Source organism: Macaca mulatta, chromosome 1 (assembly GCF_049350105.2).
Source record: "Macaca mulatta isolate MMU2019108-1 chromosome 1, T2T-MMU8v2.0, whole genome shotgun sequence".
In the NCBI taxonomy this organism is placed as follows: Eukaryota; Metazoa; Chordata; class Mammalia; order Primates; family Cercopithecidae; genus Macaca; species Macaca mulatta.
In genome coordinates this window covers 199,750,054-199,767,761 of record NC_133406.1, presented here as the reverse complement: position 1 = coordinate 199,767,761, position 17,708 = coordinate 199,750,054, and the positions used below count along the sequence as shown (strand labels likewise).

At 52.9% G+C, this 17,708-nt stretch overlaps 2 protein-coding genes across 6 annotated transcripts in view; one reads left to right on the top strand and one right to left on the bottom strand.

The window, feature by feature from the left end:
* CTPS1 (CTP synthase 1) overlaps positions 1-5,747 on the top strand; it is a 32,687-nt gene extending 26,940 nt beyond the window's left edge. For all 3 annotated transcript variants that reach the window (XM_015136681.3, XM_015136688.3, XM_028835304.2), the window contains exons 14-19: positions 1,058-1,154; positions 1,867-1,922; positions 2,005-2,101; positions 2,654-2,798; positions 3,345-3,438; positions 4,848-5,747. In XM_015136681.3, coding sequence (XP_014992167.1) covers positions 1,058-1,154; positions 1,867-1,922; positions 2,005-2,101; positions 2,654-2,798; positions 3,345-3,429 — 480 coding nt within the window. In that variant the 3' untranslated portion in view covers positions 3,430-3,438; positions 4,848-5,747. The remainder of the gene's footprint in view (positions 1-1,057; positions 1,155-1,866; positions 1,923-2,004; positions 2,102-2,653; positions 2,799-3,344; positions 3,439-4,847) is intronic.
* Positions 5,748-8,747: 3,000 nt separating this feature from the next.
* On the bottom strand, positions 8,748-15,884 carry SLFNL1 (schlafen like 1). 3 transcript variants are annotated; one of them, XM_077962146.1, is made up of 6 exons: positions 15,728-15,884; positions 13,667-13,738; positions 13,029-13,581; positions 10,747-11,262; positions 10,342-10,485; positions 8,748-9,335 (listed from the first exon to the last, which is right to left on the bottom strand). In XM_077962146.1, the coding sequence occupies exons 3-6, from the start codon at positions 13,461-13,463 to the stop codon at positions 9,213-9,215; spliced, it is 1,218 nt and encodes a 405-aa protein (XP_077818272.1). In that variant the 5' UTR covers positions 13,464-13,581; positions 13,667-13,738; positions 15,728-15,884; the 3' UTR covers positions 8,748-9,212. The 3 variants fall into 3 exon arrangements, with proteins under 3 accessions (XP_077818272.1, XP_014992248.3, XP_077818286.1); XM_015136762.3 differs by lacking the exon at positions 15,728-15,884 and having other exon boundaries at positions 13,029-13,292; positions 13,403-13,581; positions 13,667-13,806; XM_077962160.1 differs by lacking the exon at positions 15,728-15,884 and having other exon boundaries at positions 13,029-13,292; positions 13,403-13,778.
* Positions 15,885-17,708: the final 1,824 nt, after the last annotated feature.

Sequence of the window (17,708 nt, the reverse complement as noted above, 5' to 3'; positions counted from 1 at the left end):
GAGAGCCTGCATGTGTGCTTACTGTGTGCTAACTGCTGCTCTCACTGCTTTCATCTGTCTATTACATATTAATTCATGGGATCCCCAGCCACAGTCCTGGGAGAACTGCTGGGATGGAGCACTGGTTGGCTTAACCGTATCCAAAGCTCTTCCGGGCTGGCGTACCTTGCGTTGGATTTCACGCCGAAGGCCTATGGCATTCTCAGCCCGCTGTACTGTTACGCACATGGAGGAGGGATGATGCCTTTATTCACCTTTGAATTCTCAGACCAGGGTGACAGGGATGTAAAGGAAAGGGCACTTATTTACGTTTTTCAGCATTCAGCAAATGTGGATGCGTACTATGTGCTGGGACTGCCCTTGTCACCGAGGACACTGTGCTAAATGGACACTGTGCTAAATGAGATGGACAAGGTTCTTGATCTCACGGCACTTAGATAGCATCACTGTGTGTTTGTTGACCTGAAATTGAACTTTGCAGATACTAAGGCCTCAGGAGTGGACCAGCAGATATTTTGCAGCATGGGGCTTTGGGGTCGGGAAGAGCAGGGCACAGAGAGCCTGGAGGTCAGAAGGTGCCTGGGAACGCTGGGCTGAGAGGTGGACTGGGCCATCAGTGTATGGCCCACCCGGTCCTCAGATGCTTGCTAAGCTGCAGGGTGCTAACTCCGCATCACTTGCCTTTGAGCAGTCATCGGGCTAGCTGGGATGATGACAGACATGTTATGACACATCCAGTCTGTGTCTGTGCTACTGTATCAGTCTTTCTGAGGATGTGATGTTTACGTCCACAGTGCTGGGGCGGGACTAGCCCGAGGAGGGGCTGCTGTGGTCCTGTCTGCAGATCAGGAGGACAGGCTGAAGGACAGAGCCTCCACCCAACCGAGGTTACAAATGCCAACTGGGAGGCATTTTCTCCTGTGACAAAACGTCTCATAAGGAAAGCCTGGAGAATTAGAGCCTACTCACAAGCCTTTGCCACCCACTCAGCCAGGGAGGTTTCTCTCTAGCGGAAGCAGAGTTCTGTAGTTGGTGTCTGTTTTCTGAACATCTCCAGGTCGTAGACATGCCAGAACACAACCCAGGGCAGATGGGCGGAACCATGAGGCTGGGCAAGAGGAGAACCCTGTTCCAGACCAAGAACTCAGTCATGAGTAAGAGCTGCCTCGCGCTGGCCCAGCCTTTGGCTCTGCGCGCCCAGGACTTGTCTTAGGGTGGTGCCGTGGCTTCGAGGAGCAGGCTGGCTTTTTTTTGTTTCGTTCTTGCTTTTGAAGTTCTTTCTTTCCTCTCTTATTCATACCCTTTTAGGATGCACTGTAATAGCCATAGAAGCAGTGTGGGTCTTAGAAACGCCACTGGCAGTGCAGTCAGACTCCTAGGCATGGGCGCCTCAACACAGTGAGGCAGTGAGGTTACATTCATCCTTAATTGGTTACTTTCCTGTTAAGACCAGCCATATAAATTGCTGATGTTTGGCAATTTTTGTCACACAAAAATGGCAATTTCATATGATTCAGCCTAAGTAGATTCTGTTCTAATAATGCCGTTTCATGCATCCTGATTTGCTTTCCAAGGCAGTTTTCTAGCAGCAGAGTGCCCATGCTTTGCACTCACGTGCTTGAAGGTGGTGGTGAGAGTCTTGTTTCTGTTATGGCTTTCTTTAGTGTTGTCAGAAAGAGTCAGAAGCCCAAGAATTAGTGTAAACTGTGCTGTTAAGAGCAGGTGACCGTAGCAGATTCATAGAAATAGCCCTCAAAAGACTTGGCTGTGTAGATGCTGAAAAGTAAAGTGGGAAGGAGGATGTCTTTGTGAATGCATCATCCTGTGAGATAAAGTTCTCTACATGCAGCCCGTTTGTTTTGCCAGGGAAACTCTATGGAGACGCAGACTACCTGGAAGAGAGGCACCGGCACCGATTTGAGGTGAGGATTCCAGCTTGCTCCTGGTACTCTGGAAAGACCGTGAGCTGAGAGACCAGCAGAATTATTGTTCATGCCTCAACAGGTGAATCCAGTCTGGAAAAAGTGTTTGGAAGAACAAGGCTTGAAGTTTGTTGGCCAAGATGTCGAAGGAGAGAGAATGGAAATTGTGGAGTTAGAAGGTGATTATTCGGGCAGTTTTATTTAATGGAAAACTTAGTAATCTTGGCATATGGGAAAATACAAAAATGTTATCTTGTTGCTCCTAACCTAACAGAATTAGGAAGCAGCACTGTCTCATGAGGGAAGGGGTCTTGATAAACATGGGGTCTGGACCCTGGAAAGTTCTTTCTGGTACATGGCCTTACTCAGGGAACCATTTAACTTCTGGCCGCAGTTTCTCCTTCTCCAAAGTGCTTGGAGTTGGTACTAAAGCTGCTTTAGCCCTCTCCTGAACCGCAAGACCTCAGTCTACAGAAGTCCTGGGAGCCAGGGTCTGGGATGGGACTCTGGACAGGAGGCCTTCAGCCAGGAGGGGACAGCACAAGCAGTGCTGGAGAAAGGGTGTCAGATCACTCATGCTTTGAGGTTACCTTTACCTAGATTGAAATGAGAAAGTCATTTTCAGATTATTTTAGGGCCTATGGAAACAGGAAACATTTAAGCAGATTTTGTTCTTTTGCACTTTGTGCATAACCTTCACAATGAAGCTGTTTCTTTTGAGTCTGTTTCAGATCATCCCTTTTTTGTTGGTGTTCAGTACCACCCTGAGTTCCTGTCCAGACCTATCAAGCCCTCCCCACCATACTTTGGCCTCCTCCTGGCCTCTGTGGGGCGGCTCTCGCATTACCTCCAGAAAGGCTGCAGGCTCTCACCCAGGTAGGTGCACTCTTTGCTTCAGTAATCCATTCGTCTTCTCTAGTCCTTTAGGTGGTCGCTGATTCATTACAGCAAAATGTCACAGTCAGTCATAAAAAAAAAGCCACAGGCGCCTGGGGTGAAAGTTTCTTCTCCTTTTCCGGAGCTTTCTCACGGTGCTTCCCTGGCGTGTTGGCCAGGTCCCCTTTCTGCAGCATCTGAGCTCTGGTGGTACTGACCAGATCACACTTGGCGTAGGACCCTCTGGTCCATGTTAAGGGGAACTAGTTTTTCCCGGGAAGTAAGCCACAACCCGGGGAGGTTTATGTCCCATTGCCACCTTTATCCAGAACCAGTACTCAGAGTTGGTGGTAGGGTGTGTGACTGAATGTATATCTTTTGTAGCTAGAAGAAGGAAATCCTTCTGTAGTTTCATACTAAATATGTAGCAAACAGTCTTTCTAATTCCTGCCATGTGCAGACAAGTGTCCCTGTAGGAACTGTGGCTGTAAAAACAGGGACGTAAAGTGAGTTTTTGGTGGGAGATGATGCATCTGAATTCTACAGGGACACCTACAGTGACAGAAGTGGAAGCAGCTCCCCTGACTCTGAAATCACCGAACTGAAGTTTCCATCAATAAATCATGACTGATCTTGTAGTGTAAGTGCTATTTTAAAGTTTTAGTTTTTTTAAAAAAATGGTGATGGCACATTGTGATTGCAAGAATATCGTGGAAGTTTAGGGCTGAAAATTTTTATCTGTCAGGAATGATAGTGGTGAGGTCTTGAATATAATCCATAGGTTGAGAGAGAAAAGAAAGAAAGGAGTGAGGTCAGTGCGGGTATCAAATGGGCAGTCCTTCCTTCACATTGCCGTGCACCTCCCAGTCCTGCCCTGGGGATGACAGCTTGGGGAGCACGGTCACTGGGCAGTTGTCTCAATACTGATTACTACATTCTGGTGCCAGTCTGACCAGTTCTGGGGCCGGGGGTGGGGAGGGTCTGAATTCTTAGGCCCTATTGTTTGACGTAGCTAAAAATTTGGAGATCTTGAAGGAAGAGACAGATATGACAGTGTGGCACTTGTCATTTCTGCAGAGCCTCAGGTTTTCATCAGGAAGTACTTTAAAACTGACACTGCTTAGAGAACAGTTTTTTGTTGATTGCTGCTGCTTCTGGAATTCCTTCAAAGTTGGAACAATTGCCAAACAGACGTCAAATGTTTGCCTATTAAGTGACAAGACTTGTAGGTTCATAAAGTGCAGTAACTGTGGGCACTGCCACGAAACGTAAATGTCCTCTAGGATAACTGTGTGGACCGTGTTGGCAGAAGTACGCGTTCTGCTGGTGAGGTATCAAATGAGGAAGTGTCAGTTGGGAATCTGGGGTCTGGAAGGAGAACCAGGGGTATGGGTGTGGCCCCACCGCTCCTGCCCTAAGGCCTGGGCAGGGGGACCTCCCTGAATCCTGCACACACTGTGTTCATCACCAGTGGGTCTCTGGTGCTGGGTCCGTGCCGGTCTGATCTGCTGATCACAGCTGTTTCCCTCCTGCCTTGGTTGGTTGACCCCTGTCCTGGGATAGCCTAAACAGGTGGTGGGTAGCATGAGAAGTTAGTGACAGGAGGAGAGCCTGTGTGCTAGGTAAGCATTGAACACAGACGGACTCATGAACCCTCTGACCAGGGGGTTTGCTATAGGCTGTTTCACAGTCTAAGGAGCTGGTATAACAAGAATTGTTACCAGTAAAGGAGGCAGATATTTGGTCCATTACATGGAATTCTGACTGCCTCGCAAGTAGAGAATTGCCCAGTAGTGACACTGTGATGAGGTGCTGTGGAGAAAGAATGCTTGCATTGGGTGGTTGTAGAAGTCGATGTGTGAGGTCTTGAAAATGTGATTCTGTAGGAATTATAAATGTAGTGTCTAATTATTCCTATTAGGCGCCTTCTACTGCTCTGCCATGAAAAACAGGCTTCGTTTCCCATGGCAGCTGACTAGAAATTCTAACTTTTCTACTTTAATGTACATCATATAATTCCCACTTTTTTTTTTTTTTTCTTTTAAACAGGATGATTCTTCAGGAGACCCTTCAGACTTGGGTAGAGTTTACAGCTCTGACTTTACACTCGGCTTTGGACACTTTCTTTAAATTATGTTTTTATTAAGATTATTTTATTATGCAGAAAGGTATTTGGGAAACTTGTCACTTGCATGTCCCATCATGTGTACTGGCTCCTCTGTGGTGTCTGCCTGTTGCGTGACACTCTCCTTGCAGTTCTTGAGTTGCGGCAGACATCGGGATGGGAACTGATGGTGGGTGGGGCTGCAGAGTGCCCCATCGGTCACCTGGTTTCTCAACTACCTCGCGTCATTGCAGATGCTAGCGCGTTGCCTGTCGCTTTCCCCTGGATGCCTAGACCGTTATAAAGTGTGCCACATGGACTTACTGAGCATGGAGAGAGGATTTTAGCTAGGATTTGAACACTTGGTGCTGGGAACCTCAGGGTGTTGCTTGCCACTAAGCCATGAAACCAGAGACAAAATCTCTATACTGCCCTGAGTTGGGGGGATTCTCAGTGCCAACTGTGGCTGGTCCTCGTCATCCAAAGGGACGGTCAGTTTGGTGTCACATGAAACACCAAGATGTCTGTCTCTGAAGCGTGATTTTAAAATCCCCATGCCTGTGGCTGCGCTTCCTGTTGCTAGGGCTGGGAAACACTCCTTGCATCAAGGGGTCACTTACAGAACAGAGTCTTTTGGGGAAACTTCCTCTAAAACCCTCTCATATATAGACAGCTTTGACTCGAGGGTACGTTTTTCTTCCAGGATGGTGTTACTGCAGTTGAAAGGGCAATATGAAGTTATTTTCTTAATGTGACCTAACGATAGGCACAGCTATGTGCTCCTATATTCTGGCCAGACTCAATGTGTACTCTAACTTAAGAAATAAATAAATAATGCAGAACAAGAGACATGCTTTGCTTCTCATTCTGTTTATGTCATTGGCCAGATGGGAAGCGTCTGAGCACGGAGCTGGTGTGCCTGTGTGCGGTCACCTGAATTGTCAGTGCCGGGTGCTCCTGCAGGTGAGCAGCCTTGAGTCAGCAGACGACCTGAGAATTTGTTTAAAAACTAAGAAATGAGGCTTTCTTTTTAATAGGAACCAGAATTTTTCATAAAGCTTCAAATATGGGTTCTCAGCATGTAGAGCGAGATGAAAAGGTGCATGGGTGCTGTTTATGCTGCTTCATGACTGAGAAAGGGGAGGGATAAGCATGGTTTAGGAAGGTGGTCGTCTCCTCTGCCAGGCACTGGATGTGGGTACCCCATATACACAGCCAGTGAGCCGCGGGCCAGACTATCTTCACCAGCAGAACTGCTTGTTATGGTACTTTGAATGAAGCTGATCGAGCATAATTCTAACCTCTTCTCCCACCTGGTGGTACCAGGAGATACTCTTCATTTTAAATTTTATTTATTTTTTGAGTTAGGGTCTCTGTTGCCCAGGCTGGAGTGCAGTGGCACAAGCACAGCTTGCTGCAGACCTCCTGGGCTCTTAAGATCCTCCCGCCTCAGCCTCCCAAGTAGCTGGGACTACAGGTTCACGTCACCATGCCCAGCTAATTAAATTTTTTATATATATAGAGAGACAGGGTCTCGCTGTGTTGGCCAGGCTGGTCTTGAACTCCTGGCCTCAGGGCGGTCCTCCCACAGTGCAGGGATTACAGGCATGAGCCACTGCACCTGGTCAGTAGTCCTTTTTTTTTTTTTTTTGAGAGGGAGTCTCGCACTGTTGCCTGGGCTGGAGTTCAGTGGCGTGATCTCGGCTCACTGCAAGCTCCACCTCCCAGGTTCAAGTGATTCTACTTGCCTCAGCCTCCCAAGTAACTGGGATTACAGTTGCCTGCCACTATGCCCGTCTAATTTTTTTGTATTTTTAGTAGAGATGGGGTTTCACTATGTTGGCCAGGCTGGTCTCGAACTCCTGTTGTGATCTGCTCGTCTCGGCCTCCCAAAGTGCTGGGATTACAGGTGTGAGCCACCGCATCTGGCCCTCTTTTTTAAAAAACATTCCCCAAACTGAGGGTCTAACATGCCGATTGGTGACGTCGTGGCTCCCCACAATGGTTGGGTGTGTGGGTGGCGTGAAAAAGCCTCCCAGTAATTATGTTCCTGCCCCTACGTTTAAGATCACTTTGATCAGTTGTCAAGTGCTGGCCACAGATGTAAGGTTTCTGAGAAAAGAGATCCCAAATGACTCTCCAGGGCTTGCAAAGCCCAAGCAGCCCCGCCAGCCTGCCTGTGGCAGACAGGATAGGGCTGAAGCTGGATTTACAAGAGGGCAACCTGTATGCCCAGTGTTTACTGACCCGTCCCCAGAGGCTTCTCCCTGGTGGGGAGGAAAGCTGGTCACATTCCTCATTCCTTTCTTAATGTGACCTAACAATAGGCACAGCTATGCGTAACTTCCCTTCAGTAACTTCCTTCAGTCCAGGGGGTCTGGGCAGGTTCTTAGCAGTCCGGAGCAGCTGGGCTGAAGCCTGACTTCACCCTTCCTTTGTAGAAATCTGCTGTTTTCCCCCCAAAAACATTTCCAAGGATTGTGGTGCCTAGACTAGTGTTTAGCAATGGTACCGGGACTGTGGAAGGTGCTCAGAAACGCCAGTCCTCCACCTTCTTGAGTAACACATTTGTATAGTTTTCAAGCAGCCTTGGTGACCTTGGGGCAGCTTGGGGGGTGAGCAGCAGGAGTCTGGGAACCTGCCACAGTATAGGTGTCCGTGATCACACTGGTCCCTAGAACCAGCATGAATGGCAGCTGAGGCAGGGGTTGTGTGCTCTTTGCTAAGTGGGAAAACCAGGTCTCAGAGCAGTTGTGATGGCCCAGGAGATGTCACCTGGCTGGTGAGCGGAGGGGCTGGGGGTTCCAAAGTTCTCATCCGTATCTGCTCTGTGGATATGGCCAGGGGTCTCAAGTTTTAGGAGATAACTGACGTGTGTTCTATGGAACACCGGTCCTGTGAAATGCCCTGTTCAACACGGTTTGGTGATTTTCTGGTGGCTCAGACCCCAAATTTAGGAGTATCCTTAATTGTCTCACCAGCAGGTATTTATTGGGTATCTACCACATGCCAGCCATACCCAAACCCCTGTCCCCCAGAGCAGGTATTTAGTGGGGGAAACACCAAATACAAGCTACAGAGTGTGGCAGTTCATAGATGGAGACCAAGGGTGGAAGTGAGCAGGGGAGTGGCAGTGCTGGGAGGTGGTGTCTTTAAAATAGGATGGGTGGGAAATTAAGCATGGACTTGAAGGTGGAGTCAAAGGAAACAGGCTAGCGCAGAGGCCCGAGGCAGGAGTGCAAATGAAACAAGTTGGTGGGCGTGGCTGAAGTGGCTTGCACAAGGGGCGGAAGACATTGAGGTGGGGTGGGCTAGGTCGTGGAGAACCATGCAGGCCATCGTTTGGGCTTTACTCTTGAAGTGGAGATTTTGGAGGGCTGTGGGCATAGGCGCAGCATGAGTGTGATCAAACTGGCTTTACAGCCTCTGGCTCGGCTGGTGGAGACAGCAGGAGAAACCAGAGGCAGGAAGCCGCAGGAGTCGTCTGGTTTTGTTTGTTTTAAGCTAATGGTCTTACTGGACCAGAGGGGTCTTGGAAAGGAACTGAAACCCTTAGTGTGAGGTGCTGCTCTGTGCCACAGCTGGCATAGACACAGGGCACTGGCCTGATGGTGACAAAATGCCCCTGCCCCCGGCCATTGTCACTGTCTTATAGCACAGAGGCATAGCACTTTGCCCCACGGTCCCTGGTCTTTAAGACACAGCTGGACTGGAGTGTGAGGCTGGGCTCCCTGCCTTTCTGGTCTGTTCTCTGCCTCCTGGACAGAGGTGGGCTGGGCCTGGGACTCATGACCCTGCAGCATCTGACCGGCTGACCCAGTGTCCTAGAAAGAACCATTCTTGTCCCAGGTGCATGTAATTTATTAACGGAGCTTTGACAATCACAAGTTCCAGCAAGTCAGGGGTGGGGGCTGCAGGGTGGCCTCTTGCCCTGTAACCACAGTCACCAAATATGCCTCGCCATCTGTGAGGGGCTTTCCTGGAACGACAGATTCCCTTCTGGCACTGTCCAGCCAGCTGGAGTCACAGGCCTCAGCCTGGGCCAAATGAGCGTTTTAGGGAGAGGGACAATCCACGTTCTTTCTAAAAGAAAGGTCGTTTGGGGACAGGCCTGAGAGCAATTTCTTGGCTACACAGACTGGGGGCTGTCAGGGTTGAAGCCACATGGGCTCCTGTGTCATGTTGAAGGAGCCCCTGTCGGCCTCTCAGCAGCCTGCATGGGCTTTACTGGGTCGGCCTTAGGCTCAAACAGGAAATTCCTGGGTCTCAGGTGGAGAGCGCCGCGCCATCTTGCCTGTTCTCCAGGGCCCTCACAGGACACAGCAGGTGCAGGACATAGGCCCGTGCTGCTGCAGCTGCTGCTGGAGCTGCTCCTTCTCCATCGTCAGCACCTTCACCCTCTCTTCCAGCTTGCCCAGCTCCACCAGCCACCTCTGAGGGGACATGGGAAAAGCATGTGGCCAAGCCCACCTGGTCTTGGGCCTGTCCATCCTCCCCTCCACCTGAGGCTGAACTGAGGGAGGAAGGGAAAGCCCGGGAGCCTGGGAGCTTTCTCAGCTAGGGGGAAAGTCAGGCCCCTTGGCCTGCTGCCACCTTCAACCAGGAAGGTTGAAAGCTGCCGGCTGCCAACCCTGGAAGGGAGCCTCCTGCATGCTGGGCAGGCCATGTCCCTCCTCACTGTTGGCCCTCTTGTCCTCCATTCTCCGTTTCCCTCTTGAAAAAGCTCTTCCTTGGGACTGTGTCCTGCCCCCTCCACCCCTTTAGGGCCTCCCCTAAAATGCAGTGTATAGTCCTTGGGGTTTTCTGGTGATGGCTCAACATTCTAATCTCCTTGCTGTCTCAGCCACTCACGATCGAGTGCGTTAACTGCCCAAGTAGAGGGTGAGGGGTTTCAGGCACCTCTGAAAAGGGGATACTGCATAGTTTTTTTTTTTTTTTTTTGAGGTGTCTTGCTCTGTCGCTCACGCTGGAGTGCAGTGGTGCAATCTCGGCTCACTGCAATCTCTGCCCCCGGGATTCGATCGATTCTCCAGACTCAGCCTCCCGAGTATTTGGGACTACAGTTGCCTGCCACCATGCCCGGCTAAGTTTTATATTTTTAGTACAGATGAGGTTTCATCATATTGGCCAGGCTGGTCTCGAACTCCTGACCTTGTGATCTGTTCACCTCGTCTTCCCAAAGTGCTGGGATTACAGGCGTGAGCCACTGAGCCCAGCCACTGCATAGATTTTTAAAAAGAGAGGGCCTGGGCCTCTTCCCACCAGCTGCCTACCGAGTGGAATACGGAATGTGGTGTGATTTTAATCCAACCCCTTGGGTTAAACGGGGTGATGCAGGGCCCAGGGAACCATGGTGGCTTGCCCTGGGCTGCTCTGTGTGACTGAAGAGGCCTGGGGTCAGCTTCGCCCCACCCCACCCACTGGCCTTAGCTTCCGTACCTGCCTGCACCACTCCTGGATGGCGCTGGCGGACAACGGGCCCTGGATGCTCCCGTCGCGCCGCAGAAACACCTCCCCCTGGTCTGTCTGGTAGAGTTGCGGCTGGCTCTGGGCCTTGGGGGTGTGCACGGTCAGGCGGATCACCTTGGAAGGGGCAACAGCAGCTCTGGAGGCGCCACCCTTCACAGTCGGCAGCCGCCATCCTGCCAGGCCGCTCAGCATTGCTCACTGCTTCCTTAGGGCAGGCCGGCAGGGCTGGCACAAGGGCCATTACCAGCCTCTTCTCCTGTGGCCCCCAGTCCCGTCCCTGCCCCAGCACTGCCTGGCAGGACGTCTTATTGAGTGATGTCTTATTGAGTGATGACAGATGACAGGCCTGGAGGCCCTCCTGTCCTGCAGGCTCACCTTGAGGGGGACGTTGGTCTCCGAGGTGCTGATCACAGGGACGAAGGTCAGAGTGTAGGCATCGGGAAAGACCTGAGGCTTGAAGCCCTGCAGGATGGAGTCCACCAGCAGGCGTGCGCGGTCCTCGTCACGGTGGCTGCAGCGGATGCCCCGCACCAGGCCGCTGTCCTCCACTCCCACGAGCAGGCTGCCGCCCTCGCTGTTGAGGAAGGCGCACACATAGCGCCGCACGTGGTGCTTGAAGGCCAGGCTCAGGTACTCACCGCTGCCCCGCTTGAACTCCATGTTGCGAGTCTCGCTGCCCAGGAAGGCACCCTGGAAGAGCTGGTCCTTGCCCACGATCTCGTGGTGCACAATGGCACTGTCGGAGCACACGCCACTGGGCCGGCCCTGGCAGCTCTGCAGCTGCCAGGCTTGGGGCCTATCAGGCAGCGTGTGCGTAGGCCAGGCGGGCAGCGGGACGCCAGAGCCTGGGTTGGGGCCGGGGCTCAGGCCACTGTCCTCCTCCTCCTCCTCCTAGGGTGGGAGTCAAGAATGAGTGTATGAGTGTAAGGGTCAAGCCAGAAAATGGGAGCCCTGACCTTGAGAAGGACTGCAAGAACCCCCCATCCGGCCCCTGCTGCGGCCTGACTCTCATGGGCATCCTGATGCCGCTCACCAGGCTGAGGGGCCTGGTTCTGCCCACCCTCCTGCAGCCGAGGCAGGAAACCCTGCTGGATCGAGGGTTCCTGTCAGTGCTCCTTTCCCTGCCGAGCTGGGCCCTTCCCAGGTGAGCTGTGGGATGCCTGGTGGGGAAGAAGAGATTTCTGCTTCCCAGGGCTGGGTGCTGGGACACGTGTGGGCCCATTTTTTCTTACTTGGGTTGCAGACAGGCCCCTGAGGCCCAGAGCCAGATCATTCCAGCAGGTATCTCAGCACCCTGTGACAGAGCTGCAGGACCCTGAATGGAGAGGGACTCCCAGGTACCCACCCACTTCCTGATTTCAAACCTTTGCCCACTACTTTCTGGGCTATTGACAAGTCCACCCTAATCTCCACTTCCTTCTGCGCCTCCGGAATCACCTTTCGTGGTTTGGGCTCTGCTCGAGGGCTCGGTGTGAGCCTCCTTGGGGCCACTTCCTAGTTTGGGCCTCCCCAGCCAGCCCCTCTCTGACCTCCCTGCTTCCAGGCTCACCCTTTCCTGTCAACCCTCCTTAGTGACACTAACTTCAAGGCAGATTGTTACTCCTCACAATCCTTTCATGAGCATGGGCTGGGGTGAGGAGACCAGGGCACCTCCCTACCAGCCCTGCAGCTCCCCAGAGAAGTTGAATTGATCAGTCTTAGAAACAGGATAAACGTCATACAAATGTGAAATTGAGTTGAAATGTAAGCCACAGAGCCTTTTAGTTCTGCAACAGTTTAAACACCATCATTTTCACACCAAAAGAAAAAGAAACCAAAATCACCTGTCTCGTGGAGTGACCTACCCTAACGTCCCATGTCCCACCCAGTAAAGCCAGCGGTTCAGCCTTGCCTTGGATAGTCTTGGTGACCTGGCCCCTACCCTACCTTCTGGCCCAACTTCCTTCCTTAGCACCCCCTGCAGCCTTTAGTGGGAGCTCCAGGGCCACCAAATGGTTTGCCCTTCTGCAGACACCACAGTCCCTCTAAGCCCCCAGGTTCCTCTGCATATTCTGTGTCCCTGGCCTGGAATGTCCTCCCCCACAAGTTCCTGTCCAACGCCCTAAGTCCCAGCCTGGATTTCACTTCCCCTGTGAATCTGTCCCCAGAGAGCAGGGCAAACCTTCCTGTGTCCTCTCACAGCTCTGAGCGCAGCCACCTTGCAGCTCTGTGGGTGGCTGTCCGGCTCTGGCCACAGATGCAGGGCTCCTTGGGGCCTGGCTGGGCCTCTCATCCCTGCCTTAACTCCTGGCACAGAGGGGGTGTTCATGATTGTTAATTGAACAAATGACTTGGGCCAAGGGGAAAATTAGGGCCCCTGTGTCTTCTAGGGTCTCCCAGGCCCAGAGGCTGGAATGTAAAAGGACCCAAGGAGGAGGCCCCCTCGTGGCCTTTCTTCACACAAGCATCAGGCTTGAGGCAAACTCAGTGTCTTTTCCAGAGAAAGCTGGCAGTACCAGTGACAAGCCATGGTCATTTGAGTAGCAGCCCCCAAGTTTGCAGATTTGTCCCTGCTTCCCCAGAGACACCCCTCCGTCCCCACTCTGCAGGCCACTCCCACCCAGAGTCTCTCCCTTGGGGTGAGGCTTTGGAGCTTGCTTGGGAGAAGTCCCACTTACCTCTCTGTGGCTTAAGGGCCCTTGGGCCTCACTCAATAGCAGCTCCTTCCCACGGGCTGCCAGCTCCTTGAGGATTAGGTGCTCCTCCAGGGCTGTCTGCAGGCGCCAGGGGAGGGAGGCGAGGGTGTCCCTGCGGACAGTCACCTGCACCAGCGCATAGGCCTTCCGCGGCCGCCTCACCACCTCGATGTGCTCCCGCGCCACCGGCATCTCCAGCCGCTCCAGGGTGTCTCGCAGCAGGCAGGCGAGCACTGGCACTGAGAACTGGGGGTTCAGATGGCCCACATAGAGAGTGTGCGCCGAGGGAGCCTCCTCGAGGTCAGAGTACTCGGTCAGGGACTGCTCTGTGGGGAGCTCTGGCAGGGACTCCTCACCCCAGGACTCCGTGAAGGGCTCTGACACCTGTGTTTGCACCGATCTCTTCATGGGGGTCATGGGAAGGCTCTCCCTGGGAAGGGGTTCCAGGATTCCTCACTGCTGGCTGCTTCTCCAAGGGTCTGTGTTTTCAGTGTGGCTTAAGGGCTCCCAGAGGACTCAGGGAGTGTCCCGGCTCCTGGGAGGCACAAAGATTGGCAGAGGCTGGGCAGGGCCAGAGAGAGGGAGGGCAGAGGGCAAGCAGGAAAGGGCCTGCCACCCACCTGAGGCCTAGGATGGGAAAGCGGAGTCAGATGGACTGAGCAAGACACAGGGCCTGTGGGAAGACAGGGGATCTGCCCAAAGAGTGGCAGAAGGGACCGGCACTCAGGTCTCTGAGAGCTCCACGATTTCAGTGGCCCCAGGGGTCCTGTCTTCCTTCCCCAACCCACTGGCTAGGGGCCTCCTAGGTACCCTCAGGGTTTCCTGCCTACCGGAAGGTCACTCCTGCCTCCAGGCAACAGAGAAACCCTTTAAAAAGGGCCTCCTGGAGAAGAGGCCTTAACCCAGGACTCTAAGGACTGGCTGGTGGCCCCACTGCAGCTTCTCTGCCTGCTCCAAAACCCAATGTGAGACCATCGGGGGCTCTGAAACTAGGCAGCGCTGGGGCAGAGGCTTTTAGAGCAGACGATCTCATGCTTTTTGGCACACTGATGAAAGCTATGGCCTCTCAGAAAAATGGCCTTTACATATAAACACTTAAGGGGGCTCCTAGACCGTAAGAACTCCTAGTCTAGAATGAGTCCTCCATTTTCGGTCCAGAGAGCAGAGGTCAAGAGGAGCAGAACGAGGGTTGGAGTTGGGGCCCTGGCACTCCCCACCCCAAGTCCAGGGAGCCTCTGTCCTGAGCTGTGCACATATGTGCACACACCAGCCCCTCTACTGCTCCCCACACACCCAGCCTGCATCTTCTCAGATGGAATCCTTGAGGCTGTCGGCCTGGCGGCATTCAGGTCAAACAGGAAGAGGAGGAGAGGAGAGGCCTATGACCTTCATGTCCTGGTGGCTCCTGTGGGAGCATGGGAGGTGCCTGCCCTGAGCTCCCATAGCCCCCCGACCCCGGCCGGTAGCTCTCAGGGCACTTGGAGGCCTGGCACAGGGACAGCCAGAACCAGGCTTATAGGAAGTGGGCGGGGCCTGCACAGCTACCTTTGTGATCTCATGAGGCTCAACAATGCCTTCTTGGCCAGACACAGGCAGGCCGGGTGTGGGAAATCCAACAGGAAAACTCAGCTCCCTGTGGGCCCCGCCACACACTGGAAGCAGACCCAGTGGCCCACCCACCATGCAGTTTGGCTGTGGGACTCCCTTCCCCTGACAGCTTCCAGAATTCGAGAGCTGAAGACACTTCCCCCGCTCTGTGATGTCTCTGCAGGCCCCAGTTCCCATGCAGGTCATCTGTTGCCACCTCTTTCAGCGCTGCTGCCTAAAGCCTCCACCTCCCTCTTCAGTCACCAATCCCAGGCTCTACTGAGTGCCGACAGGGCCCTGCTGCTCCCAAGATGGAGCAGGAGGCACATGGTGGGCTCCAGGGTTCCCCCTGAGGCCAGGCCCTTCTCTGTGCTGGAAGCAGGCTGCTGTCCAGAAGAGCCCTGAAAAACAGGTCAGGCACAGCTATCTCTTTGGAAAGATGAGGTTGTTACCTGCTGTTTGAGAAACCAAGACATGGGGGACACACCAGCCTTTATCAGCACAGGACTGACCAGTGCTCATCATTCTGCAGAAGGCCAGCAGCACTTGCCCACACTGCTTCTGGAAGCCCCGACTGGGGGCAGTAAGGACGGGGCCAGAGTTAGATGCTTCAACTAAGGAAGCTGTTTGACAGCATAGAGAAGTTGCCTTCCTTGCAAGCAGCCTTTCTGAAGATGTTACCAAATGTTTGTTTCCTAGGCAGTAGTTTGGGTAGGGCACTCAAGAAGAGAGGCTATGGTGTGCAGGGAAGAGAGGGGCACAGGCCTCAACTGGTGGCAGTGTGAGGCTCTGGGGGGAGTGCGTTCGGTGCCCTCTCCTTGCCTGCCCAGGCAGCAGCCAGGTTGGACTCGGCTCTGTGTCCACAGCTCTTAGGGTTAGAGAATGAAGGCTCCAAGCTCCCCCTGCCTCACCCCCTCTCCCTCAAGCCTTTCTTGCCTCTGTCATCCATGAGGTGCCCTCACAGCAACTGAGGCTATAGCTGTTTTGAGATGGCCAACTCAAGTCGTGTTGAACTGTGCAGACACAGCTGGCCAGGAGAAGCACCTTGACAGACGAAACACCCGAACAGGACCAGAGGCGTTCTCCCTACTTACCTAGAGGCCTTGCTATTGGGTGGCTGATCTGTATGACATTTCCCAAATTGACTCCAGTGCAGAAACTTTGCCCACTCTTCCTGGCAGTCTCTTTAAGCCACTGCATCACGTATTTCTCTGGTGCCTTTAACAGCCTTCTGTGAGCTGAATATCAGTTCTACTTCGTTTTGGAGATGGGGGTAAAAATTGTCTTACATGGTAAGCACTAAATACATTTATGAACCATCTTTTAAATACATAAATATAAGATAACGGTTATTTACGGTGTCTCTGGCTCTCTAGTATTGGGTCATAGTATTAGAAAGTATAGGTCCTCTGCAGGCAGCTCGCGGTGGTGGGTTCCGAGTTGGGGGATAAGCAACCCTGCTAACCCTCTTGCTGGACGTCTGTGACCTCACTGACAAACCTCATCTTGAACTGAAGGAAAAAACCCTAGAATTTAAGCCTCTTTATGAATGTGAGGTGGGGCCCAAAGATGAGGGGCAGAGAGCTGAGCTGCTGTGGATGGCCTCTTTTCATGTTATCTGGACAGTGTCCACTGGGTGGCCCACATGGCCACAATCCCTGAACCCACAGCAGGGATGCCATCCCCTCTTCACAGCTCCCACGTCACAGTCTGTGCTGTTTGCCCAGGAAGGTTAGTCAAGGGGCAGAGGGATAGGGAAGAGGAATAAGCCCAGGCAGGTGCAGGAGAGAACAATGATGATCAAGAAGAGTGAACTCTGGGGAGGGGAGTTACAGACACAGCTTTCCAGGTCCTGGGACCCACATCACTCCAGCCTCCCTTGGTCTCAAGCCCTCCCCTGGTGTGCTGCCTTCAGCCTGAGGATCTCCACCTGGCTTCTGACAGGGCCCAGCTCCAGCTGCTGCAGAGTATCTCTGACTTGAGTGGCTCCATCCTAGTGTCTGTGCCCTGGGTACTGTGGGCTGCCAGCCTCTGTGGGCACCTGCAGTCGCTTTGGCACTGCACAGAGCCACAGTTCTGATGCTCGGCTGTGACTGCCCCTGGGCTGGAGGCTGGAAGCTGTGGCGCTGCCCTGACGGACTGTGGTGGCAAGACCATGTCCAGTGACTCAGGGTACTTAGGTAAAGAGGCTGCAAAAAGCTGAGGGCTCCTGAGGGAAGAAGTGTCGGGACCCTTTTCTCAAGGTTTCCCACACTTTTCGTTTTGGTGGTAAAGAAGGAGGGATTCACCTTCAGGCTCTTCCCAACGAGGGAGTATAGCACCAGTGTGAGGGCAGGAACAGTGTGTCCATTTGGCCCACCAGTGCTACACCTCAGGGATCGATCTTAGGGAGTCCCACAAGACCCTCACAAAGAGTCTCTGGACAATGTGGTCCACGGCCAGGAGGCAGGGAGGAGCCATGGCTGGGGAGGGCAGAGTGTTCCAGAAAAATGCCCTGCCCTCCCATTGATTCGGCCTTAGGTGGGGCCTAGATCTCTGTTACCTCCCCAAGTGTTTGGTGTTTCCCTTCTGAGCTCAGCAAAGTCACTATCATCTCCCTGTCCGAGCATTGAGGGTGAGCACGTGAAGCTGGTGCCACGAGACCTCTGTCACCTGTGCCTTTCCACTTGGTGGGCTACTGGACTGCTGGGGTGCATGGAACGGTCTCTCCAACACTGCAGCATGTGTGCGCTGGGTCTGAGGACAGTGTGAGTGCTGCTAATGATTCTGGGTCACTATTAGAAAGCCTGGCTTTTGAAACAATTTCCAAAGTTAAGGGGTTTTTTTTTTCCTCCTTAAACAACATTTAGTTTTGACCCCAGAGGTTATGGCAGTGTGAATAATCCTCTCCCTTCCTGCAGAACCTGACATCTGGTTACCTTTCTAGTTTTGTCTGGAAACCAGATAAAAGTATGTCAGCTGTTTCAGTGCAGCACTACTTATGGTAAACATGATTCCTAATTGTAAATTATCTGCACTTGGAGTTTTCTGTGTGAACTATAAACACTTGTTAAAAAGCCATAATGTTGGGCTTCC